At 52.9% G+C, this 23,109-nt stretch overlaps 12 protein-coding genes across 12 annotated transcripts; 4 read left to right on the forward strand and 8 right to left on the reverse strand.

The window, feature by feature from the left end:
* Positions 1–108: 108 nt before the first annotated feature.
* On the reverse strand, positions 109–1,382 carry QC763_308345 (uncharacterized protein; the record flags this gene model as incomplete). The annotated part of the gene is made up of 2 exons (XM_062911282.1): positions 1,050–1,382; positions 109–989 (listed from the first exon to the last, which is right to left on the reverse strand). The coding sequence occupies exons 1-2, from the start codon at positions 1,198–1,200 to the stop codon at positions 109–111; spliced, it is 1,032 nt and encodes a 343-aa protein (XP_062767303.1). The 5' UTR covers positions 1,201–1,382.
* A 583-nt stretch (positions 1,383–1,965) lies between these two features.
* On the reverse strand, positions 1,966–5,200 carry QC763_308350 (uncharacterized protein). Its single transcript, XM_062911283.1, has 4 exons — positions 3,415–5,200; positions 3,153–3,356; positions 2,865–3,022; positions 1,966–2,812 (listed from the first exon to the last, which is right to left on the reverse strand). The coding sequence occupies exons 1-4, from the start codon at positions 3,958–3,960 to the stop codon at positions 2,080–2,082; spliced, it is 1,641 nt and encodes a 546-aa protein (XP_062767304.1). The 5' UTR covers positions 3,961–5,200; the 3' UTR covers positions 1,966–2,079.
* Positions 5,201–5,696: 496 nt separating this feature from the next.
* Positions 5,697–8,937, reverse strand: PRS5_2 (ribose-phosphate pyrophosphokinase). Its single transcript, XM_062911284.1, has 5 exons — positions 8,095–8,937; positions 7,227–8,071; positions 7,067–7,096; positions 6,740–6,921; positions 5,697–6,685 (listed from the first exon to the last, which is right to left on the reverse strand). The coding sequence occupies exons 2-5, from the start codon at positions 7,945–7,947 to the stop codon at positions 6,302–6,304; spliced, it is 1,317 nt and encodes a 438-aa protein (XP_062767305.1). The 5' UTR covers positions 7,948–8,071; positions 8,095–8,937; the 3' UTR covers positions 5,697–6,301.
* Positions 8,938–8,988: 51 nt separating this feature from the next.
* Positions 8,989–10,637, forward strand: QC763_308370 (uncharacterized protein). Its single transcript, XM_062911285.1, has 2 exons — positions 8,989–9,497; positions 9,568–10,637. The coding sequence occupies exons 1-2, from the start codon at positions 9,360–9,362 to the stop codon at positions 9,919–9,921; spliced, it is 492 nt and encodes a 163-aa protein (XP_062767306.1). The 5' UTR covers positions 8,989–9,359; the 3' UTR covers positions 9,922–10,637.
* On the reverse strand, positions 9,572–10,746 carry QC763_308380 (uncharacterized protein). The gene is made up of 3 exons (XM_062911286.1): positions 10,600–10,746; positions 10,311–10,536; positions 9,572–10,249 (listed from the first exon to the last, which is right to left on the reverse strand). The coding sequence occupies exons 1-3, from the start codon at positions 10,665–10,667 to the stop codon at positions 9,971–9,973; spliced, it is 573 nt and encodes a 190-aa protein (XP_062767307.1). The 5' UTR covers positions 10,668–10,746; the 3' UTR covers positions 9,572–9,970.
* A 189-nt stretch (positions 10,747–10,935) lies between these two features.
* DEG1 (pseudouridine synthase deg1) lies at positions 10,936–12,843 on the forward strand (the record flags this gene model as incomplete). The annotated part of the gene is made up of 1 exon (XM_062911287.1): positions 10,936–12,843. The coding sequence occupies one exon, from the start codon at positions 10,936–10,938 to the stop codon at positions 12,841–12,843; it is 1,908 nt and encodes a 635-aa protein (XP_062767308.1).
* An 80-nt stretch (positions 12,844–12,923) lies between these two features.
* Positions 12,924–13,730, reverse strand: QC763_308400 (uncharacterized protein; the record flags this gene model as incomplete). Its single annotated transcript, XM_062911288.1, has 1 exon — positions 12,924–13,730. One exon carries the CDS (start codon positions 13,728–13,730, stop codon positions 12,924–12,926), a length of 807 nt encoding a protein of 268 aa, XP_062767309.1.
* A 412-nt stretch (positions 13,731–14,142) lies between these two features.
* QC763_308410 (uncharacterized protein) lies at positions 14,143–14,322 on the reverse strand (the record flags this gene model as incomplete). The annotated part of the gene is made up of 1 exon (XM_062911289.1): positions 14,143–14,322. One exon carries the CDS (start codon positions 14,320–14,322, stop codon positions 14,143–14,145), a length of 180 nt encoding a protein of 59 aa, XP_062767310.1.
* Positions 14,323–14,658: 336 nt separating this feature from the next.
* OLE1_2 (stearoyl-CoA 9-desaturase) lies at positions 14,659–16,346 on the reverse strand (the record flags this gene model as incomplete). Its single annotated transcript, XM_062911290.1, has 3 exons — positions 14,659–15,020; positions 15,083–16,041; positions 16,109–16,346. 3 exons carry the CDS (start codon positions 16,344–16,346, stop codon positions 14,904–14,906), a joined length of 1,314 nt encoding a protein of 437 aa, XP_062767311.1. The 3' UTR covers positions 14,659–14,903.
* Positions 16,347–17,513: 1,167 nt separating this feature from the next.
* Positions 17,514–19,237, reverse strand: QC763_0056390 (uncharacterized protein; the record flags this gene model as incomplete). The annotated part of the gene is made up of 2 exons (XM_062905811.1): positions 17,776–19,237; positions 17,514–17,570 (listed from the first exon to the last, which is right to left on the reverse strand). The coding sequence occupies exons 1-2, from the start codon at positions 18,040–18,042 to the stop codon at positions 17,514–17,516; spliced, it is 324 nt and encodes a 107-aa protein (XP_062767312.1). The 5' UTR covers positions 18,043–19,237.
* Positions 17,682–19,162, forward strand: QC763_0056400 (uncharacterized protein; the record flags this gene model as incomplete). The annotated part of the gene is made up of 2 exons (XM_062905812.1): positions 17,682–18,524; positions 18,585–19,162. The coding sequence occupies exons 1-2, from the start codon at positions 17,915–17,917 to the stop codon at positions 19,160–19,162; spliced, it is 1,188 nt and encodes a 395-aa protein (XP_062767313.1). The 5' UTR covers positions 17,682–17,914.
* Positions 19,238–20,031: 794 nt separating the features above from the next.
* On the forward strand, positions 20,032–22,736 carry QC763_308440 (uncharacterized protein; the record flags this gene model as incomplete). The annotated part of the gene is made up of 2 exons (XM_062911291.1): positions 20,032–21,225; positions 21,289–22,736. The coding sequence occupies 2 exons, from the start codon at positions 20,032–20,034 to the stop codon at positions 22,477–22,479; spliced, it is 2,385 nt and encodes a 794-aa protein (XP_062767314.1). The 3' UTR covers positions 22,480–22,736.
* Positions 22,737–23,109: the final 373 nt, after the last annotated feature.

The following is a 23,109-nucleotide window of genomic DNA, read 5'->3' on the forward strand; positions in this document are numbered from 1 at the left end:
TACTTGTAATTACTCCTCGTCTCTCAAACAATTACTATTCATACTTTCATACCAACCCAAACTCATCAACACCCCCCCCTATCATACACTTTTCCCATCCCCCCCCCCTTAACCCCTCAACCAACTCCCCACTCCCAAAACAAAAACGACCAAAAGCACGTCCCCCCTCACCCTACCCACAACCTTGGCATACCTAATCCCCATCTCGACCCGTCCCTTCCACGGCGGCGGCAGGAAATTCATCAACCCGCCCAAGATCCCAGAGCTCTGCTCCCCCCTAATCCCCGCCTGACTCTCCAAAATAAACCTCGTCGTAAACAGTAAAATCTCCGCAGTGGCAAACCCCCAGACAAAGTTCCTCTTGGCCTGGCTCTCCGCTTCTGACTGGAACACTGCCGCGCCTGAATCCGCCAATGCCGACTTGTCACGGTCGAGCTTTGAGCCAGTGAAGGGTGTGCTGAGCAGCAGGTACAGCCCCAGCGAAAGGGCGATAAGCGTATGCAAGATTTTGAAGAGACCGGGGATTTTTGAGGGCGGCTGTTGTTGCTGGGGTGGCTGTTCCATACCAGGCATACCAGGAAACCCACCGCCCATGCCAGCAAGACCAGCAAACGGGTTTTGCGGAGGAGCGCCACCACCACCAGGGGCAGCGCCACCGCCTCCAAGCATCTGCATCATCATCGCCATCATCGGGTCCTCCTCCATTTTCTTCCCCCCTCCCATCCCCATTCCCATGGGGGGTGGTGTGATGCCCGGTCCGTCAAGTCCAAGCATCATCTGCCTTAGCGCCTGCTCGTCGATGTCCGACTCAACGGGGGGGATCCGATTCGTACTCGCCGGTCGATAGAAGTGTTCCGAGGTGGAGATGTCGACTTCTTCTGGGTCGGCATCGTGGACGGAGGCAGTGACAGAAGCGGCAGCAGGGATGGCGGATGTAGTAGTGGCATCACTGATGGTGGAGGGAGGTGCGGTTGTGCTCGAAGGGTCCACTACACTGGTTAGCTACCACCACATCATCATCATCAGAGAATAAAAAGAACGCAACATACCCCTTTGCACACCACCCCCCAAACCGGTAATCTTATTCAACCTCGACTCGGCCCCCGCCCTGATCTTCGCCTCGCGCTTCGCCTTCCTCAGCGCCGCCTGGTGGGCTGCGCGCGCCGAGGCGGCTTCTTCTTCGGGGGTGAGTTGCGTCATGTTTCTCTCTCTCTTCTGTTGTTGTGAAATGAATAATGACTGGTGGTGGGTAGTAAATGAGGAAGAACAAAACGTTGCGCCTGGAAAGCTCAGAGAAAATTGATGTGACGTCGCCCGGTGTGCAAGCAAGACGTGGCGCGGTGGAGGTTTGGTTGGTTGGTGGGTTGGTGGTCATTGTGCTGAGCTGTTCGCTTTCAGCCTTGTGGTGCATGCACAGTGGCAGCTGGGAAATCCTTATCTTATCAGTAGTTGAGTTGCCTGCCGGAGGGAAGGGTTGCCCCTTTTTGGCTTTGAGGATAGCTTCAACGTTTCAACATTGAACTTTCAGTTTCCAGTTCCCAATCGTAGCCCTCGTTTCCAAGTATGATACTGTAATCATGGTCTAGTATTAATCAAAACTACTCTCTAGGACACTATCCCATCAACTTCCCAACATGCTCCTGTATAAACAAAACTAAACACCGACTCAATGCTGATGCAATCGTATATCATGCAGCACACCAAACAAAAAACAACCCAAACTCCACGCTATGTGCAGCCAACCTATAAGTTTATGCCCCAAAGCCATGCCATGCGTGAAACCGAGCAGAAGGAAACTGAAAGAAACCCATCATCCACCTTTTAGTGTCTTCCTTAGTTATATCAACCCTTCATCCCCTGATAAACCCTCCCCATCCTTTCCTCCCTCTCCACCCTCTGCTCCCTCGCCCATCTAATCCCCCTAACACTCCCCCTCTCCGACCCAACCGACAGAACCGACCCATTACTCCCTCCCCTCTCCCTTCCATTTGACCCGACCGAGAAGATCGAACTCACACTCCCAACCCTCTCCCTCCCCATCCCCCCAGAACCGCCAGAAACATTAAGCAAACGGCCTCTCTAATCCGTCTCCTGACCCTGTTCCTGCCGGTTCCTCCTCCCCTCCCCCTCCTTGGGCCAAAGCAACTCCCGCTTCCACAAACAGTCCACCATCCTCCCCACCACCAAGCACCAAACAATTACAATCCCCGCTGCCAGTACACACCCAAAGACCTTCAACCCTTCAGCCCCCAGCTGTATCCCAATCGCCTCCGTCGCCGTGACCAGCGCAGTGTTAGGAAATACAAAGCTGAACCACGTCATCTGGAACTTGAAGTTCTCCTTCTTCTCCGGACGGAGATATTTCCAAAGGGAACCCACAGACACCAAGAAGAACCAGATGCTCAACCCCCAGAGCCAAAGGCCAGTCATGTATGCCATGACTTTGAGTATATCCGCTGAGAGGGTGTGGTCGGAGGGGAAAATATCGGATGCTAGGCCACCGAGGGAGACAAGACCTGCCGCGGTGAAACCTGACGGACCGATACTGATGAAAACACCGGGACGTTGATGGTCGCGGGGAAGTTTTTGAGTCATGAGGCGGTAGAGGAAGGAGGCCGAGATCATAAAGGCGATTAGGAAGCCGGTGCCCTGAGTTGTCAAGCTGGCTAAGGAGATAGCAATAGGGTTTAACAGGTCAATGCGGCCGGATTGGGCGGCGGCAGAGATGAGGTTCGCGGCCATAGGGGCGGTCAGCAAGAGAGGGTAGGCGGGGAAGACCCAGACCGGAGTCATGGTGTGGATTGGAAAGACTCTGATACCAAAGTTAGTATGAAGCCAACAGAGGTCGACAAGGTGACACATACTGAGTCGACCAAAGAGTGAGATAAAGGCCCGCAGAAGATAGCGTGCTTAACCCCACGTAAACCCAAAACAGCGCCTCCAACAAAGAGAGAAGCCAGTCACCAACGTGAGGAATACCATACTGGGCCGTGGTGATGAGAATCGTCGCTAGTGATACAATCTATTCCATATTAGCCTTCAGATCCGGTCCATGGAGGGTATGTTCCAAGACTTATTCAGGAAAGAGAAAGAAATCGTGTGTTACACAACCACTCAGGGGCCGGCTCGCAATAGAAAATTATACTACTTACAAGGGAAGAAATAAACAACGACTCCATCTGGTCCGTGAACGACTCGACAAAGCTTCCCGGCCGCCAATGAAACCGCAACGAGATTAATACACAGTTCATTATGAACAAACAAATGTTGAGAAAGTAAAAAGCAAGCCCGATGCCGGTCAGCCAGCGCGATTCGTAGGGTATCGAGTGAAGAACATTGGCTACTCCGCCTGTCGCCTATAACATTATCAGCTTCACCCTACATCGAACTGTTGATCAAGAAAAGGCGACCCACCATGGTCATGGTAAACCAATTCCACTGCACACAGCAAATCCGGTCTTTGATGCTCACTTTCCCATTCCCATACTTGGCATTACTTCCTGCCCGGTTCATCATCCCCTCCAGGGATTCCGGCGTCGAAAACTCCAAGTACGGTGCATGGGTATGTATGGTGGCCGGTGTGGACGTACCACTCCTCCCGGGCTGGCGATTCCGATAATATGATGAAAACCCCCCTTGACCCGGAGCAGGGTTGTAATTCGGAGGCTCAAACTCGTCTGGTGATTCATACCCTATGCTCCCCATGCGCGGGAGCGGTGGCCGCTGCTGTAGCTGATGAGGAGAACGCGGGGAGGTGGTGTTGACGTTAACATTTTGGGTATGAACAGACAAATGACTGATATTTTGTTGTGGTAGTTGTATGTGTTGTGGTTGTGAAGCTGGTGGTGGTGGTGGTTGTGTAGGTTGTGTAGGCTGTGGCCATGACGACGGTGAGCTGCTGCTATTGCTCATGAACCCTGCAGGGCCGGGGGAACCACCGGCCACTCTTGGGACGGCCATGCTAAGAACACTCGTTCGAGAACCAATCCGACTGCCAAAATGCCTTGGCCTCCGACCATGGCAATCAGCTGGTCGCACGCGTCCGAGATGTTGACGAGAGCCGTGAGAAACAAGACAGTCTCGAAGAGGTTCCCTATCATTAGGGTGATGGGCATCATGGTGGAGTGTGTAAGTGGTGGTTGGGTGGGTGGCCGGGGTCTTATATAAATTGACAGGGTAGTGAAAAACTAGAAAAGGCTCCCAAGGTAATAGTGTAAAGGAAGGACCGTTAATGCTTGGTTGCTCCTAGGCCCCCGTCACTTCCCGGAAAGCGGCAAACGGAGGTGGCCCTATTGAGAGGGTCGTGTGTGTGTGCTGTGTGTGTGTGGGTGCTGTGTGTGTGAGTGTAGTATCTCTCGAGTGCGGATCCTGCGATCTCGATTTCACCACCTTTTGCGGATGACACTAGCGGAGGTTTTCTCTGCAGAAAGATTGATGAAAAATCCTGGCTTGCCGCGGCCTTGGTCCGACTCCTATGACTGGCAATTGGCGGCTTTCCTTTTGGATGAGAAGACCGAACTCGTGCGAAGCTCGGCGGTTACGTAGTGGCAGGTCTTTAGGGGCAGTGGTGTGCAGTAAGCAGGGTCCTTGTCAATTTTGGATGGTATGCCTGTAGGGTCTGACCAGAAATTGCATGTGAGGGTAGGTGTGGGCTGCTAGGGAGAATATTCGAGAGAAGCACAAGGTGATGCTCGAGGGTTGGGTTAAAAAAATGTGTGACTCTGATCAGCGAGGCATGGAAAGTCGTGCAGGTGACAGACGGGAAGTCCAGTTTCGGACAGGCATTAAAATCCCCGGACATCGCCTACGTTAGTGAGGATCAAAGAAAGTTTAATTCTCCTAATAGCACAACGCATGAGTTGTGCCCGCTGAGTTACCAAACCCCGGGGTTGTGTTTTCCATGGGAAGCAATTCTAATCTCCCTTCCTCATCCCTCTGACCGAATTTCCCATCACGATGCAAGAAAAACTCTGAGCGAATGCAGAGGGGCAGCTTTCGTCATTCCAAGACATGTCGTTCGCCCGCCAAGCCGGCCGGCACGGTCCAGCTGACCCCCCAATGATCGGCCCCGACATCTGATGCGCCCTGGATAACGATGCCGAGATACCCACCAAGCCTCTTCGAAACACTAATGAGAAAACTTCCGTTTCCCTTCACCATCCCGGATTTCCCCATCTTCACACGTCATGCAAATGCGGTAATTCCTCCATGTTACAAAATGGGCTGTGTTTTCGACCTCGTCCTCGCACTCGCCCTCGCCCTGTGTTTGTGTTTCTCGTCCAATCTTCCACCACCAAACACACGATATATGCTCCCCTTCCCACCTGATATGCCGGCACTAAGCTTGTGCACCACCATCTCTCAGGTGCCTTGCATCGTGTTACTGTGAGCGCGAGTAGGCGGTGTCCGAGGACCGGCACTATCGTGCCAGCACAGAGAAACAGGTCTTGATGCTCTTGGTGGTGCGTAGTAGCAGCTCTGGGTGCATGGCCTCGTTGTCCAATGTAAGACGAGGACGCTTGCTCGCTGCAGCAGTAGGACCTGTCAAAAAGTCTGGATTCTGTGACCCGAGTACGGAGGAATCTCTCCAGGTCTACTTCGAGTCACCATCTCACCAAAAGGCCTGTATAAAAGCTCACCGCATCCTACTTTCACGGTCAAGAGGGCCAGCAAGCAAGTGGCAACGCCAACACTAATTTGAGTTACATCAGGTAATATATCAATTCTCATTTATAAACTGCCTGTGATTGTTACGTATAGATGGAACAAACCTCACTGTATTTTACTTGGCTTTGTCCCATGACGGGACGACGAGCTTGAATTGCTGGTTACCCATAGCGGCAATCAGGGATCACCCAACTGACAATCCAATCCACTCGTTTTTGTTGTTTATTGCAATATCAGCAAAACCGACCTTTGTCGTTACGATCACGACCCCCCTAAACCTGCCCTTTTCTTCAGGACCTCTAATCAGAAAAGCACACGCAACCGCCCCATGTTTTCAGGTCTTGCAAGGAGAGTGCCAGTTTCTACCCCGGAATCCCCGGATCAACCACCTCCACCCAAACGCCAGGTATTACCGCCCCGTGGACACGGCAGAGAGGGTCGCTTTGCGCGCATGTACGGATGGTCTCGATGGACACATCCTACAGAGAGCCGCCAATGCAAATAGTCTTTTTGGTGTATACTGTCCAGGGAATAAAGAGAAAGAAAAGAAGGAAAAAAATATGGACAGATAGAGAAAACGCCAGTCCCATGATGTAATATGATGCTTTTTGGTTACCCCCCAATTGTTATGCATTTAGTCGTGATTAAACAGGACACTGATGGATTCACCATGGTGGACGCGCCGGATCGCCTCGGCAAAGATGGGCGAGATATCCAGAACATCCAGCTTGGGTCCAAGAAGCGCCTTGTGCTTGTCCTGAGGCACTGAGTTGGTCACAACCACCTTGTCGATGGCCGATGCCTGTACGCGGTTGATAGCGTCACCGCTGAAGACGCCGTGGGTCAGAAGGGCGTAGATCTTGGTCGCACCCTCCTTTTTGCAGAGCTTGGCAGCGCGTGTAATGGTGTTGCCCGTATCGAGAAGGTCGTCGACGAGAATGCAGATGCGGTCCCGCACATCACCCACCAACATCATGCTTGCGTTTTGCCGGTCCGTGATCTTAGTAGGGCGGCGTTCCTGTTTTGAATCGTTAAGGACGGAGCGCTCCTGGCAGCAACAAGAGGATAATACCTTGTGGATGAGGGCGAAATCAACGCCCATGCTGTCAGCAATCGCTGTTGCGCGCTTCGCGCCGCCTGCGTCGGGGGAAATGATCACGGCATCCTTGTAGTTGGGGATGTGCTGCTGGATGTACCGCTTGAGGAGAGGCCTTCCGTACAAGTTGTCGACAGGCACGTCAAAGAATCCCTGCACTGTTTCAAAAAGTCAGTACCCTCCCCTACGTAACACGGCTGGATGGAGGAGAAAAACGTGGCCCAGAACTCCGGGCCTTCACACAGAGTCGCAGTTCTTGGCATGCAACCGACGAAAAGGGGTAAACCTCCAAGTTACACGTACCTTGAGGGTCGTGCAAATCCATGGTGATGACTGTGGGCAGACAGGTTAGCTTGTTATCCACAATCGCAACAAGTAAACCGATCAAGTCGATTCAAAAACCAGGCCATTGGGCCGGTTGTCAAGTAGCAAGACTGGACGCAAACATCAAAGATATGCGTACCATGATCAGCACCAGCACAATTCAAGAGGTTCGCGACCAACGTGCCAGCCTGCGCGACCCACTGCTTATAGCCAGGCTTCGCTTGGAATGCGCCGATGTGCGAGAGGTTCTCATAATCGTGCGTCGTGTAGGCCCCAGTCCGTGTGACGGGGCTTGGGGTGGTGGTGCCGTTGACTCCATTCGCAGGGAAATAGCCATCGCCGTTTTGTTTGATGGGGGACTGGACACCGTTCCCGTTGGTCAAGGAGGTCTTGAGCAGTTTGCTCGTGATATCAGTGCCATTGGTGAGACCGGCAGTCTTTGGAATACCGGGGGCTGGCGTAGCGGGGACACTGTCGAAGGTATAGTCCTTCTTTCCGCTCTCCGACCCAGCCTTGAACAGAGGCGCACCGGCCTTGTTGTATGGGAGATCTGGCTGTCTCGAGTAGGGAAACAAGGGCAGGACAGCCGTGACCCTACGCGCCGAACCTGTCTTGCAGGCAGAGATCATGATGCACAGATCCATAAAATGATCATTCAGCCTGCTGCCGTTGCCCCCGAAGCCCGTCTGAATGATGTACACATCCTTGCCTCGAACCGAGTCCTGGATCTCGCAGCGGCTTTCTCCCGAAGAGAACTTGGTCAGGATGCGGTTGCATGGTGGCAAGCTGAGCGCATTACAGACGCTGTCGACCAGGGCCGGGTGCGAGTTTCCGCCGAGAACCACGATGTTGCGGACCATGATGACGGCTCAATTGGCTTGTATAAGGGGAGCGGCGTGATCCGACGAAATCGCCGACGAGTGACCGGTGTCGGGAGACGGCCGACAACGAAAAGTTGGGAGTTGGCGAGATGTGGGAGGGGCCCCTCTAATATGTGAGGAAAGGCCAAGAAAGCGGTTTAGCGGCGGGAGGTACAAGACCAAAAGCTCGACAACCGAACGGATCCGATGACCGGCAGGGAAGCGAAGTTTTTCGGCAGCTGCAGGTGCAAGTCGATGATGACGACTGATCGCTGCCGGAGAGAAGCAGAAGACAATGGGCGGTGTAAAAGTCTTTTGCAGATGTGGTTATGCTGGCAGAGGACCGGCAAATGATAAGCTTCTGAAGGGTCAAACTCTCCAAAGCCTTCAAGGGTCCTCGTGTTGCCCGAAGAAGTTTTGATGCCAGGATCTGGGGGCTTGTTCAACAAAGAATGCCGAGGGTAGGCGGGTTAGGCTCGCTGAAAGGAAGCCTACAGTGAATAGAGTCCCACCAAGAGCGGAGAGAGTCTACTGCAGACAGGAAGAGGTGACAGAAAAGAAGAAGAGAAGAGAGGAAGACGGGAGGTCATCACAGGGGAGTCATGGCGAGGCGTGTAAATGGGGGGCCAGATGGATGGATGCAGGTGAGAATTGTCGTTGGAAGAGAAACAGTAGCAGCAGGGTGGGCTTTGAGTGGGACCTGGAACTGGCTTTCACCGCGGGGCAGACAGGCTAGAGGCTAGGAAATCAAACACTGAAAAGTTTTTGCGGCTTCACGGCTGTGTGAGTGATTCAAGGTTCTCGCCTCATCCATTGACGTCGCCTTCGGTCGGATGAGGTACCAGGTACCTGCCCGCCGGCCCTGCTGGGGTCGTGCCGGTCAGGAATGATGCGATATTTTTTTTCCTCTTCAAAAAGCTGCAGGTTTAGCCGTACGCTGATTGGACAGAAGCCTTCAATGGGGACGTGCACTGCAGCACTGGCTTGCATGGAGGGGCAAGTTCTCACACTGTGGCAGAAACATGTGCTGCTTGGGTGAGAGCCTTCTCATGGCAGCCTCACCATTTCAAACTTTTTTTCTGTGAGATTCTGATACCTCCATGCAGCGGTCGTCACCGGCCAGACTATTTTCTCCATCAATGCTCTTGCGGGGTAGAAAGTGAATGAGACTTTGATAGACAGCTGCTCCTGTCGGTCGTAACCAACCTTGATCATAATTTGCTTGTCCTTGCTTGGTTGACTTGACAGCCTCGACTTCATCCGGGTAGTGTGCTTCAAGATCCCTGCATCGGTACCGTGAACACCGGAGCTAGGAATATCATCCACCGCAACATCTATCCGATTGCAACATCCATCTCCTGGTCGTCGGCTTCCTTTCGCTCAAGCCATCGCAAGCTCAACAGAAAGCCGCCATGAAGATCCTAGAGGCCCAGTCGGCCGTGCTCACCAACTACGAGGTGTACCAGCACCTCACCGATATACGCAAGAGGAACAACAGTAGCCAGCCTAAGAGACGGATGCCCGAAGATGCCTTCCGGCTCAGCAAGGAGGTGAGTTTTTCTTAGTCTTGGCTAATTGTTACCCTGGACATTAGTCACAGTGACTGACACTTAGTTCTAGGTCCTCGAGTATTTGGAGACGAAGCCATACCCGCTGCACGACCAAAAGGAGAAACAGCACTACAGCCAAACCACCCTCGAATTGCTCTGCGAGAAGCTGGCGGAGAAGTTTCCCGACATCACCAAGGCCGAAGGTCTCGCCATTTTCGACGTGCGACCGACCAACATCCCAGTTTTGGCTATAATTGTCGAGTCGCTCGAGGACCGGTACACGGAAGAGGAGCAGCAGCAACTCGTTGATCTCGTTATCGAGGTCCTTGGACAAGATGACCCCGAGCCTGAAGAAGAAGAAGGCGAGGAAGGCGCTGAGGATGGAGACGCAGTTCAGTCTGTTGAGACTACCAACGGCGCATAAATTTCGACGAACGGCACGCACTGCGTCGCGTCAGTGTGTTTGAGGATTGTTACATGATGGCGCACCCCCCTTCGCTCTGCCCGCCCTCCTCCGACGTCGACTTCAGAGCTGTACTACATATGTCGTCAAATACCTCAGGGAGAAGCTCGCCTGTTACAGCAGAACATTCCATGTATTTGTCTGCGCGCATTTCTTGGGCGCGAACATATGCTTCTTGCGGATATATGATTCCATTTGGATCATCCTCGGAGCGCAAGTCCCTCTTTAAACCCAACACGAGCATCGGCAGACGATCATGGTTGAATGTCGCCCGCACCTCCTTTACCCACTGTACAACAACTTGTCAGAAACGATAATATCAGAGTCAGTGGATTGGGCGGTGGACCTACGACTCGCTGGAGGTTGATGAGGCTCAACCGCTGGCTGATGTCATAGCAGATGATTACGAGGTCTGGTCGGAGCAGTTTCCAGCTTTCAGGGCTGGATGTATCGAAAAACTCGAAGCGGTACTGTCCTTTTCGGGAGCGGATATCAAACACAAAGGGTTGGTCCATATCCCTCAGCATGGTGATTGGAACATTGCCTTGGAGATTTGGACGGCCCTGGCTGATCCGTCTATTGGAAGTGTCAGCAGCTGGATACCAGGACAGTTATTGTAGGCAAAGATGAAGTACAGACGATAAAAATGTAGTTTTGCCGCATTTCTCATCTCCTAGCAGAAGGATGGTGATGGTTTGTTCTTCCATTGTATGTGAGTGACATGATGAGACCAGCTGAGATGATTGAAGCGGTTCCCAAAGGTCATATAGCGCGCCACAGGTGTTTGGGGGTTGCTGAACGTTATCAACTGGTTATCAATCGGGGCTTTATCGATAAGTCATGCCAAGCATAGGCCCACAATATTTGTAGAGGGATCAACTCATTGGGCCATGGGCGATCTGAACATTTGAACCCTGCATAAGGTCGTCGTTTAAGTGAGAGAAGAGTCACAGTTGAGCCTCGTTTTATGAGCCTATGAACTCTTTCCAGGCCTTGCGGAGGACTATTCAAGGACCAGCGCAAGCGCACAAGCGAGCGGTGACTTTTGGTATCACAACCGCCACTCGTCCTTTTTCATCTCACATTACGACTCACCTACTGAACTCACCACAATCCCCATCGAATCAAAATATTGAAGCCAAAAAGACAATGGACTACCAAGACTGGACCAAAGAACGGCTCCTGGAGCGAGTGAAGGAACTGGAAGCTCAGCTTAAGACTCAGTCCCAACTACCACAACAACCCACACCAGCACTCCAGCCCCCAGCAGCAGCAACGCCAACAATAACAACAGAAGAAGGCGAACCCCCCAAAAAGAAACAAAAGAAAAAGTCCATTGGCATCGACCCCTCCCGTTACAGCACCCGCCTCATCGCCCTCAAGCTCTCCTACCTGGGGAAAAACTACGGCGGCTTCGAGCACTCGGGCTACAGCAACGTCCCCTCCATCGAGGAGGAGCTCTGGAAAGCGCTTGTCAAAGGCTGTCTCATCACCCCGGCCGACCCGTCTAAAATCGACTTTGCGCCGTTCGAGTACAGCAAATGTGGACGGACGGACAGGGGGGTGAGTGCATTTGGGCAGGTGATTTCCATTCGGGTGAGGTCGAATAGACCCCCATCTAAACCGGAACAACCAGCGGAGGAAGATGTAGTGATGGAGGGGACACCAGAGCAAAACAACACCCCCCAGCTGCCAGGAAAGAAGCAACAGCAAAAACCCCAAAAAGAGTGGGAGGATATTGTGGATGAAATCAACTACCCCAAGGTCCTCAACCGTCTTTTGCCTCCTGACATCAAGGTTCTCGCCTGGGCGCCGACGCTGCCGGAGGGGTTCTCGGCCAGGTTTAGTTGTTACGAGAGGCAGTATAGATATTTCTTTACCAACCCCTCCATGGCACCTACTCTTCTTGCTCCAGGGGAGAAGTCAGGGTGGCTTGACATTGCAGCTATGAAAAAAGCGGCAAGGTACTTTGAGGGGTTGCACGATTTTAGGAATTTTTGCAAGGTTGATGGCGGGAAGCAGATAACCAGCTTTCAGAGGAGGATTTTTGAGTGTGATATTGAGGAGGTCGAGGGGCAGGATTTGGGGGGGGTGAATTTTTGGGGGGGGGAGAAGAAGGGGAAGGTTTACTATTTCCATGTGAGGGGGTCGGCGTTTTTGTGGCATCAGATTAGGCATATGGTTGCGATTGTTTTTAATGTTGGGCAGGGGTTGGAAAGGCCGGAGGTTGTGAGGGAGCTGTTGGATGTGGAGAGGAATGGGAGGAAGCCGGGGTATATCATGGCCGAGGAGGTGCCGTTGGTGTTGTGGGATTGTGTGTTTCCCAAAAGGCCAGAGATTGTCACGGGTGAGGGAGAGAGGAAGGTGTTGAGTCGGGGTGAGGATGAGAGGGCTTTTATGCATGATCCTGATTTCAAAGGGGAGATCAAGTTCGAGGATGATGGGGTGGACTGGGTTTGGCTTGGGGAGGACCAGCCGGGGAATTTGATGGGGAGTAACGGGTTGGTGGATCAATTGTGGGAGTATTGGCATGAAAGGAAGATGGATGAGCTGTTGAGTGGGTTGTTGCTGCAGCAGGTGGCGACGAGGGCGGATTTGACGAGGAAGTTGGGGAAGGAGGAGCCGGCGCCGAAGAAGAACGGAAAAGAAAATTTGCAGAGGGTGTATAAGGGGGGGAATATGACGAGGTCGTCGGGGGTGTATGTGCCCGTGATGAAGAAGGAGTTGATGCCGACGCCGGTGGAGATTAACCACAAGTGGGCGCAGTCGAAGGGGTTCAAGGACTCGGAGGATATGGCGAATACCAAGAACTGGAGGTCGGTGATCAAAGCCAACAAAGCCGCTGACAAGGCGGCGGCGGCTGGTGGTGAGAAGTCAGTGTAAAATCTCAAGTAAAAAAAAAAATAAACAATCAAAAAGTTCCATTCTCGCTTGCTTCGCTATCCAATTATCACTGTGTCTTATCAACTATCCTTCCTCCCCAACGTCGCCGTCTGCCCCCAACTTCCCCCTAAACTCTGATGATTCGGATCACCCTCATACAAACACCCCCTCACCCCCCTCCATACCTCCTCGACAATCTTCCTCCCTGGCAACAGCTTAGGAAAAACAACAACAACATCCTCCTCCCCCTCGACAATAACAATAAGATAATACCTAACCTCAAACCCCCTAAACGCTTCATTGATCAACACATCCCGTATCTTTTCCGTAGGAATAAACCTTGTCTTTGTCGGCGTCGTCCCCCAAAACCACCACTTCCACCCCCTCCACCTATTACTTCCATCCGACGTGTTTGGAATCGGGCTACTAAACGATGACGAACTGGTCGAAGTCTGGATACCCAGCCCCCGGAGAACAAGAAGGGACTCGGTGGTGTGGAGCTGGGTGCAGAGGGTGAAGTAGGTGATCACCGAGGCGATGGCTGCCAGGGCAGAGTTGGAGAGGGGGGCGGTGATGGAGGCGAGGAATTGGCCGGGTGGCGAGGAGTGGAGGGTTTGGAGGAGGTGGGAGGCGAGGAGGAGGATGTCGCCTTGGTAGAGGAGGTCAAGCAACGATATTGGGATTGGTGATGGGGGACGGGAGGGATCGTGGAAGAAGCGGGAGTAGATTGTCGTCGTGGCTGCGGTGAAGATGGCGACGCGGAGGAGGGAGATGGCGAGGAGGCAGAGGCGGAGGGGGAGGGTCAGGGGTGGGCAGGTGGTGACTGTGAATTCGGCTGTTGTTGGGGAGGGGCGGCGGAGGTAGAGGTGGGGGGCTGTTGTCAACATGTTGCTGGTGATGCCCTCAATGCCGTACTGGACCTGAAATGGTGCGATGCGCCAAGTGCTGGAGCGTAGTGGGCAACGCCTCGGTTTCTTTGTAATAATTGTTGTATGAACGACAGAATGTCGCTGTCACCTCTCCGTCCTTTCTTGGGCCATGTCTTTCGCTGTATCCTCCTCAGTCGCCTTCGCCAGATGGTGTGGCCAATGTACCTCTATGGATGCTACTACTTGGAGCTCAGCGCGCCCAAGTCCACTAGCTGCATCTGTGATGCTTATCGCACTATCCGCACCGATACTGCCCCTAACCCTGGCCTTATGCGCACCCAAAGCTGCAGGCCCACTTGCACCCGCGCCCAACCAGTGGTTTATATATTAGGTCAAATGTGCAAACTAACGGCTGTAATGGTCATATTGGTTAAGGAGACGCCTGAAAATCTTCTCCCGACTCCAGTCTCATATCCATGAGAACTTCCCCCGTGGCGCCCAGCGTGAATCTTGCGGTGGCCACCCACTCGCACGGGTAACCTGCGATGCTGCGCCGTGGCCCTAAGCAATGAAGATGATACTTGAGGGAGGCTTCACTCTGCAGAGGCATCTTCACCGTCCGATGGCAGGCTGGATCACGATCGTGGGGGGAATGTGAGATGGAGTGGAGAGGTGGGGATGTCGACTCCGATTTTTTGCAACTTTTTTGCTTTTTGTTTTGGGACTGTTCTCACCTTTCAATTAACTCTCTACAGTCAAGAGATACGTTGTGTGTTTTTTGCAGTGGTTTTGAAGGGTTGCAGAATGGATCGTGGTCCATAAGAGCTGTCCGGGCTTGTTGAGAGTGAGGAAGCTTGAAGCCATCACCACCCACCCACCACCAAATCCTCCATCCAGTTTACAATCAACAATCAATGGATGACACCGCAAATCATGAGAGTGAGGAAAGTCAACAGTATGTAATATGTTCTGTCATTGGTCTCATATCTCGTCTAGATACATCACAACCGAATCCATTCCACTCTGCTAGCCACCTATCGTAACACATCGCCTCTATCTATCGATGATCATCCTGTCTAATATAAATGTATCTCGAGGTCTAGTCTATGACTGAGAAACTGTCCGCAACTTCCAAGTCCGCTTAGGTCTCTGCTCAGCCCTCGTTGTGGCTTCTTTCAATGCTCCAAATCTTTAATGGCTTTCCTCCTCCTTATAATGCTCAATAATTCTCAACCTCTCCGCCGGCGTCACATACTTGACATGCTCAACACCCCCCTCGAGCACAGCAACTCTCATCATCGCGAGCAACTACACATTATGTTAGCCCGCATTCCCACATCATCAACAAACAATATCAGATAGTTACTCACATTATGCGCAGCATTGCTATGCTCATAAACCCCCCCTCCAAACGCAGCTGTCGCATCCTTCCCCACCCTCGCCCTAATAATCGCCTTTCCGCCAGGGTGTTTGTTCTCAAATTCGCTCGCGTCATGGATGTACCCATTGATCAAAATCAGCGAATTCTTCTTCGCCTCCCTCTGAAACGTCTCCCAGCTCACAAGCGGGAGCTTGTCCGGCCTAGCCGGCCATTTGATATCCTCCTGCTTCTCCTTCAGTCTTCTCAGCGTCATGGTCAGCTCCCCCTTGCTGATTTCGTTTTGGGGAAAAGTCTGCAGCTGCGTCGACAACCCAAGCCGGGAGCTGAGGTAGATGAACCATTTTGTCGGGTCATATTGATACCACTTGATCCCATTGCGGTAGTCAACAGGGAACTGGTGGTGGAAGTTGTGGTACCCCTCCCCGGCAGTGACGATGGCCGTAAAAAAGTGGTTGCGGGGGGTGTGCTTGTCGTCAAATGGGGCGTCGCCAAAGGTGTGGGCGAGGGAGTTGATACACATGATGCTGTGCTGGACGATCGTCAGCCTGAGCATGGCCGCGTAGCAGATGCCGCCTGCCCAGTCGCCCCAGAAGTATCCTGCTACTGCCGCTGGCATGACGTAAGCCAGGAAAGGGAAGAGCTTGAAGTAGTGACGGTGTTGGAACATGACCAGCTTGTTCTTCTTGAGGTCGGAGACGTCTGTGGGGCCGGCTTGGATGTCTCGCCTGAAGAGGATCCAGCCGGCGTGCGTCCACCAGAAGCCTTCTTTTCCGGAGTGGGGGTCGAGGTCCGAGTCGGTGTAGCGGTGGTGGGCGCGGTGCTCGCGAGCCCACCAGAAGGCCGAGCCTTGGACGCCGCAGGTGCCGCCGATGAGGAGGAAAATCTGGAGGGGGGTGGAGGCTTTGAAGGAGCGGTGGGAGTAGAGTCTGTGGGAGCCGGCGGTTGAGCCTGTGAGAGAAAAAGTTGGATGTTAAGTTTGGATATCCGAGGTGGGCGGTTTTCAGGGTCTACTTACCGATGATGCTGAACCAGTACAGGAAGAGAGACCACCACAATGTCTTGGTCTGCAAGGGCACAAAGAGAAGCCCGTATAGACCAATTATCGGGGAGACAGTGAGAACAATCATGCTTTCCCACTTGATCCGTTGCCATAGCGTCTCAGCAGGCTTCTCAACCTTGGGCAATGGAAGCGCCAGTGGGTTCTTCTCCCAGGCCAGCATCGTCGCCGGTTCTTCGGTGACGGTGACGGACATGTTGAAGGCTTCACCGATGATGATAAACGATGAGGTTCAAAAGAGAGAAATATGCTTGCTGTCCACGAAGACGCTAGCCTGGGTCGATCGATGGCAGCATGGCATCAGAGCTGTCCTTATATCCCCGCAACCTGTCTTACTATACCGCCATGTAAGACACTATCAAGATACATGATTCCCCACAGTAAATGCTGACTCCCTCGGTGACGACACTCGCAACATTCCAACGGACACTGAAAAAGGGGCTCGAAAAGGAGAACCAACAATGGCGCTGGGCAGGCACGGGGACGGAATGTTCTGGCCAAGACAACGGCTCCGGCCCCGATGGACATAAGAAAACTGCTTCAGGTTTTGCAAGTATGTGCAGGTAGCAGGTAAAACCCGGCATTACCGGCTATTGTCCCGAATGTGAGACTATCTGTCGGGGCTTAGGGTCCCTACATGACATAACGGTTATGCAGCCACTGGTAGATTTCTGTCTTGTGCGAGGCACCAGACCTGAGCAGGCTGTGAGAACCTCACTTTTGGAAAACACATGCGGACCGCAGGTGCAAACCTTTTTTGGCAGTAGATCATATGAAGCAAGACAAGCTTCTAGCTGTCAGAACTTTGAGTTCATACCTTTGACAGCACATGGAAAGACCAATCATGACCGGAAAGGGAGAGGATCGTCCGTCTCCGATTATGAGCAGGTAAAACCTCAAGGCGCGCGATTATCGCATTATCAATCACACGGCATCTATATGCATGTCAGCCAGCGCGTTTCATTGCCAGAAGGGGCTGAGAGCCAGATGTAGTGCTGTTGTCGACCGATAGGTGAGGGTCCAGCTTGCGGGGGAGGCTATCGCCATCTGTGGAACAATGGCAGACCCCGATGGGTTGATGCGATGTTCTTTTCCTCCCGGAGTCGTGTATGCTTCACAAAGTTTGAGGTATCTGTCGACGCCGATCTTCGGAATAGTCGGAGGCTGACCAGCGACTGAACATTGTATAGTATGACGCGGCATGATGGTGTACAAGCAGAGGCAAAGCATTGGACGCGCGGGACGGGGAGAAAAGGAAGAGACATTGTATCATAAATCCAAAAAGGCATATGTTGCTATACCAGACGATTAGGAAGGTGGGAGAGGACGGCAATGTGCTAGTGAGGCTCTGTTGGACTGCCGTCTACGTGTGTAAGTGGCGTTCTTCATCCCACCCAAGAACCTTAGGGGCGGCACGGCCCTATCGTCGCTGAATCCCTACAACATGTAAGTGTTAGCAAGACGCTCCTCAAGCCTGCACTTGGGTCGACGCCATTGAGTCGTTATCTTCACAAAAGCCTATCGATGAGAACTTTTGATAAGAACTAGACATCTTCCAAGTTTCAGCACGCGAAGCCCTTCAGCAATCAGGCAACAGGCTTCAAAATGTATGTCGTTGCACTAACAATTTGTGTGCTGTCGTGCCTGTTGTGGCTGAGTGGGGGCACACACTTCTCAACAACTGCCGCTCCCACCTCGGATCCCGGGTTCGTCGGACGCACCAATTGATTGACAGGACCCTTGATACCAAAAGCCGGGAGAGTGATGCTGTCTCTTAAAGTGCCGCCGAGATGGACCCGTCCCTGCTCCGTCCTGATCGGATGTCGTGGAGAAAGCCACCTCCGGTGCAAGACTGTTGTTGGTTGCCTGTGGCCTCCGTTCCCGCGAAACATATATACCAACACGAACACTCACACTCCCCCGCAGTATCATCGCCAGAGACGCCAAGCGTCCCGCATCGTCGTCACTGGACACAACAAGACCATGTTCAACCCACTCCAAGGCTGGAAATCTGAACCAGCGCCCCGACACCAGGGCTATTCGGCCTTTGTCAATGGCCACTGGAGGAGCTTCGCCAGCCCAGCCAAAAATGTCGTGGATGGTTCCAACACACCCACACGCTTTTCTGTATGGTCCTGGAATATCGACTTCAAGCTGGATGTGCCCGTGGCTCGCATGAGGGCTGCTCTCAACCATGTCCGATCATTAGTGGCTTCTCAAGACGGGACTCCGTGCATCATCATGTTCAACGAGATGGTTGCATCTGACCTGGATGTGATAGCGGACGACGAGTGGGTTAGGGAAAACTATAATGTGACCGACCTGACTGGAGAGAACTGGGACTTCCACGACTTTCCTCCCGGATTTGGCTATGGTGAGTTCTTTCGGTGAGACAAGCGCGAAAGGAAGTCTTGCATGCTGACGACCGATGCAGGAACATGCATTCTTGTGCCGAAGGTGCTCCCCATCAAGGCCGTGTTCCGTGTCTACTACCCCAACTCGTCGATGCAGCGTGATGCCCTCTTTGTCGACATTGCCATCCCACGAGACAAAGTCCTTCGTGTATGCAGCACCCACCTGGAATCCCTTGTGGCCCGGCCACCGAAGCGGCCGGCGCAGCTTGCCACGGCGGCCAGGTTCTTGCACCAGGCACATCTTGGCATTCTCGCGGGAGACCTCAACGCCATCGAGCGCTTCGACTGGACCCTCCACAAGGAAAACAGGCTCAAGGATGCGTATCTCGAGACTGGCGGCAAACAAGGAGACGAGGCTGGGGCGACATGGGGATTGATGGGCCGCAGCAATGACAGACAGCGGTATGGAACGTCCAGAATGGACAAGGTGCTCTTTTGCGGAAAGGCAGCGTTGCTTGATTACGGCACTTTCGGGCTGGATGTTGAAGTCGAAGATGAGGCGGATCGGCAGAAGTTAAAGCGCTCTTGGGGACTGGCGAAAGCCTGGGTGACGGATCATTTGGGCGTTCGGGCAGAGTTCCAACTCGAAGAGGTTTAACCAAAAGGTGCTAGTGTGCTGTATAATATCCATGTATGACTCGTAGTTAACAACAATAGATATGTATCAACCTCGTGCCAACGAAAAGCAAGAGTCAGGACGGCTGTTCGTGCTGTCGACGGTTTGACCGGGAGCCAAGACCGTCCCGAGGCTTAGCTACCACATTCCCGGGTCGGGACCCACACAACGGCCTGACCAGGGGTCGATATCAAATGCTGGGTTTGCAATCACATCGAGGCCGGGGGTTTGGAGGTTTCCCCCCTCGAGAACGTTTTGGAGACCCTTAGATTTGGACGGCGAAGTCAGTATACCGTTGAAACAAACGGCGACCGGTATTTCTTGCGACAAAGACGCTGTTGAGTTGTTGCTGCACCCGACCTGGCACTTGGTGCTCGGTATTGGCACTGAATTTCGAAGGCGATACAGCAGTGCTTTCTGGATTGCTGCTTCCAAACCAAGGCCTCATTTTTGTTTGATTCAAAAACACCCAATCTCAATGATTTCACGTGTCAAGCATAGACCGGACAATTCCATAGCCGCTCACCTTCACATGATAAAAACGGAGGCGAAGGTCCTGGTGGTCAGGTAATATTGAATACGAAGTGTGTGAAAAGGCGGTAATTACCGGGGGGCCGTTAGGCCCACTGGCACAGCATCCTAGACCTGGCCGCTGGAGATCGAGCCCGCCCGTTGACGACATGGCGCTCAATGCTTCCACAAAACCACATGCCGTCTCTTTACACAACCCAAATTTCCTTCTTTCAACCTAAAGCCCTAATTTCTCCGGTATACCTTACCAGCCCACCAGCCCTACTCTCATAACCGTCTCAGCAAGGTGAAAACTTGCCCTACGCTGCCGCTGTCCTGCGATGACCTCTTTGGTCTCTGAATTCATCATCACGCCTGTTCTGCGACAAGCCCGCCGCTTCTCTTCGAGTTTCGCCACCGAGGAACGACCAGCATCGCGACACAACCGACAGAGGTCGGTGGAAGAATCGACCTCTGTTCCAGAGAATGCCATAATGGAGGACGACCAGGACGTGGTGATGGTAGAGAGAAATGCGGGGGAGGGTTCCTCGAGCCCTGTGCCAGCGATAGCGCCGGCACCAGCACCAACACCGGAGTCGACCCCACCGCCACCTACCTCACTCCCGACCCCAACCACCAATGCTGTATCATCGTCACCAAGTCAGGCGGAAGGAATGCTACGGAATACCCCAGAAGTTACCGTCGTTCCAAGCACATTATCGGCCCGACAACCAAGTTCTCCCGCCCCGTCCGCCCCTCCGAGGACGGCCTCTGACGCAGCAGATGGACCACGCCAGGCAAACATAATGCGAAGAGACCCTTTGCCTGAAGACGACGGCATGGGGGAACTACGGAAAAAGATTCGGAGCATACAGGAGATGGATATCGCCCAAAACCTCAAAGCGCAACTGGTCCACCAATTGTTGACGGAGAAGTACACACTGGCTCAACAAAAGAACGGATTACTGAAATCAACAATTCGACCCGAATCCCCAATGGGTCGGGCGATAGTACCGGACCAAAACGCATCACCAGAGTCTTTCGGGGCGTTGCAGGCATTGAAAGCTTGGAACCCACTCAGTACCGAATCTGCGCCACTGGAGTTGCCCCTGACTGCGGAGGACCTGAAGCCGACGTATGCCCCTGCAGTTATGATGGATCAGGATGGCGAGGTCGAGAGTCCGGCATCCGATGGTCCGCAAGAAAAGCGACACCTGGGCTGCAATCACTATCGGAGGAACGTCAAGCTACAATGCGCCACCTGCGAGCGCTGGTACACGTGCCGAATGTGCCACGATGCCGTCGAGGACCATGTCTTGCCCCGCCAGCAAACCAAACACATGCTGTGTATGCTTTGTGGCTGCGCCCAAAAGGCTTCGGATACGTGCGCAAGGTGTGGGGAGTCTGCGGCCAACTATTACTGTGGCATCTGTAAGCTTTGGAATGACGACCCTAACAAGCCCATCTACCATTGTTCAGACTGCGGGCTCTGCAGAGTCGGGCAAGGGTTGGGGAAGGACTTTTTCCACTGCAAGGTGAGCATCTCGATGACATGCACCATGATTCTCTGGTACCTCGGTACGCTGACATTCCCGTAGAAATGTATGGCTTGCATCTCCATGACTGGCGAACACAAGTGCATCGAGCGGTCCATAGACTGCGACTGCCCCATTTGCGGAGATTACCTCTTCAACTCGATGAAGACTGTCGTATTCATGCAGTGCGGTCACAGTATCCACAAACGCTGCTTCGAGATGCACATGGAGACCTCTTATCGATGCCCCATCTGTAGTAAGAGCTGCGTCAACATGGAGACTCAGTTCCGGAACTTTGACCTTGCCATTCTCGCGCAGCCCATGCCGCCAGAATATATCGACGCCCGTGCCATCATCTCTTGCAACGACTGTAGCGCCAAAAGCCAGACTACTTACCACTGGCTCGGGCTGAAGTGCTCTCTTTGCAACTCTTACAACACTATTCAAAGGCAACTCCTCAACATGCCTAATAGTACCAACCAAGAGCTGCCGACGCAGCAAATGGAGCGACGACTAGAACAACTCCAAGAGGAGGCATCGCAGCGTCAGGAGCAGCGGCAGCTCACAGAACCGACCACACTCAATCCTGGACATGAGCGCGAAGCTGTTACTTTTACCGCCCTGCCCGCGAGCAACGCTGGACCCCTGGCGGCAGGCTCCCAGCCGCCAGGGCAAGAAGAACCCCCTATTTTTAGTCTCAGCTTGCCAAGCAGATCCTCCACCCCTCTCCCTGCGTACGAGGTTATCGAGCGAGCACGTCGGGAACAAGAGGCGAGAGCTCAGAGGTTGGGAGGGCTGCCGGATAGCCTAGGAAATGGTATTGACGTCTCCCCTCCCGCCGCCACCATTGCCGCATCTAATAATACGCCCCTGACTGAACATGGCCTTGTTGTTGCTGGCTTGCTACCCGCCCCTTCAGTCCGGCCCCAACAACCACAGCACCAGCATCAGCACCACCGCCAACTAACGCCAGAGGAACTCATTGATTTTGTGCAGGTCCGAGACGGTGAAGCGGACGACGACGATGATGACGAGGACGAGGATACGTTTCTGGATTTGTTTTGGGGACGGGATAGGGAGTTGGATAGGATACCTAATGCGGGGACGGGGTTCACTTCGCTTGGAAGCCCGGGGGGTGCTGCTGCTAACGAAGAGGAGGATAGCTCGTCGTGTGATGATTTGAGCTCTGAGGAAGAGGAGGAAGAAGAAGACGACGATGACGAGAATGAGATTGTGCTGCTTGGGCATCGGTGAGGTTGTGGTTACTATACTATAAGGGTTGGAAATGCATGGGAGGTTCGGTTCACCTGCTAGGTGTGAGAGGGCTTTGCATTTGTGGTAGGGTGATAGGTAGCATGACAGGACAACACATACAGAGGACGGCTTTGATTACATGGGATGGAGTTGGTAAGGGGGTTTTTCTCTCTCAAGGGATGGATTTTTTGGGGGAGGGGGAGTTGTGCATGTTTGTTTGAATGTTTTTCTGGTTTCTCTCTCTCTCTCTTCTCTGTTGGTATTGACCTGTGATTTTGAGGAGGTTATAAGTTTGTCTCAATTCTGGATTTTTTTTTTTTTTTGTGTGTGTGTGTGTGTGTGTGTGTGTGTGTGTGTGTGTGTGTGTGTGTATTTGTGTGTGTGTCTGGTTATGTCGGACTACCTATGATATATAACACGTCTTGTTTACTGTTCCCATTTCATCATGACAGCAATTTTTCAGGAAATATTTTGCCGAGTGATGTTAACTAGGACACAACTTCTTGGAATGTCTCCTCCTCTTCTTCCTAACCTGCGGTCCGTCATGTTAATCTATAACTCTTTGCGTTGGACATCAAAGAGTGATACCGAGATTCTGTGTATGAATAGTGAACACGTCAAGGCTTGACT

The sequence above is a fragment of the Podospora pseudopauciseta genome, chromosome 3 (assembly GCF_035222475.1).
Source record: "Podospora pseudopauciseta strain CBS 411.78 chromosome 3, whole genome shotgun sequence".
Lineage (NCBI taxonomy): Eukaryota > Fungi > Ascomycota > Sordariomycetes > Sordariales > Podosporaceae > Podospora > Podospora pseudopauciseta.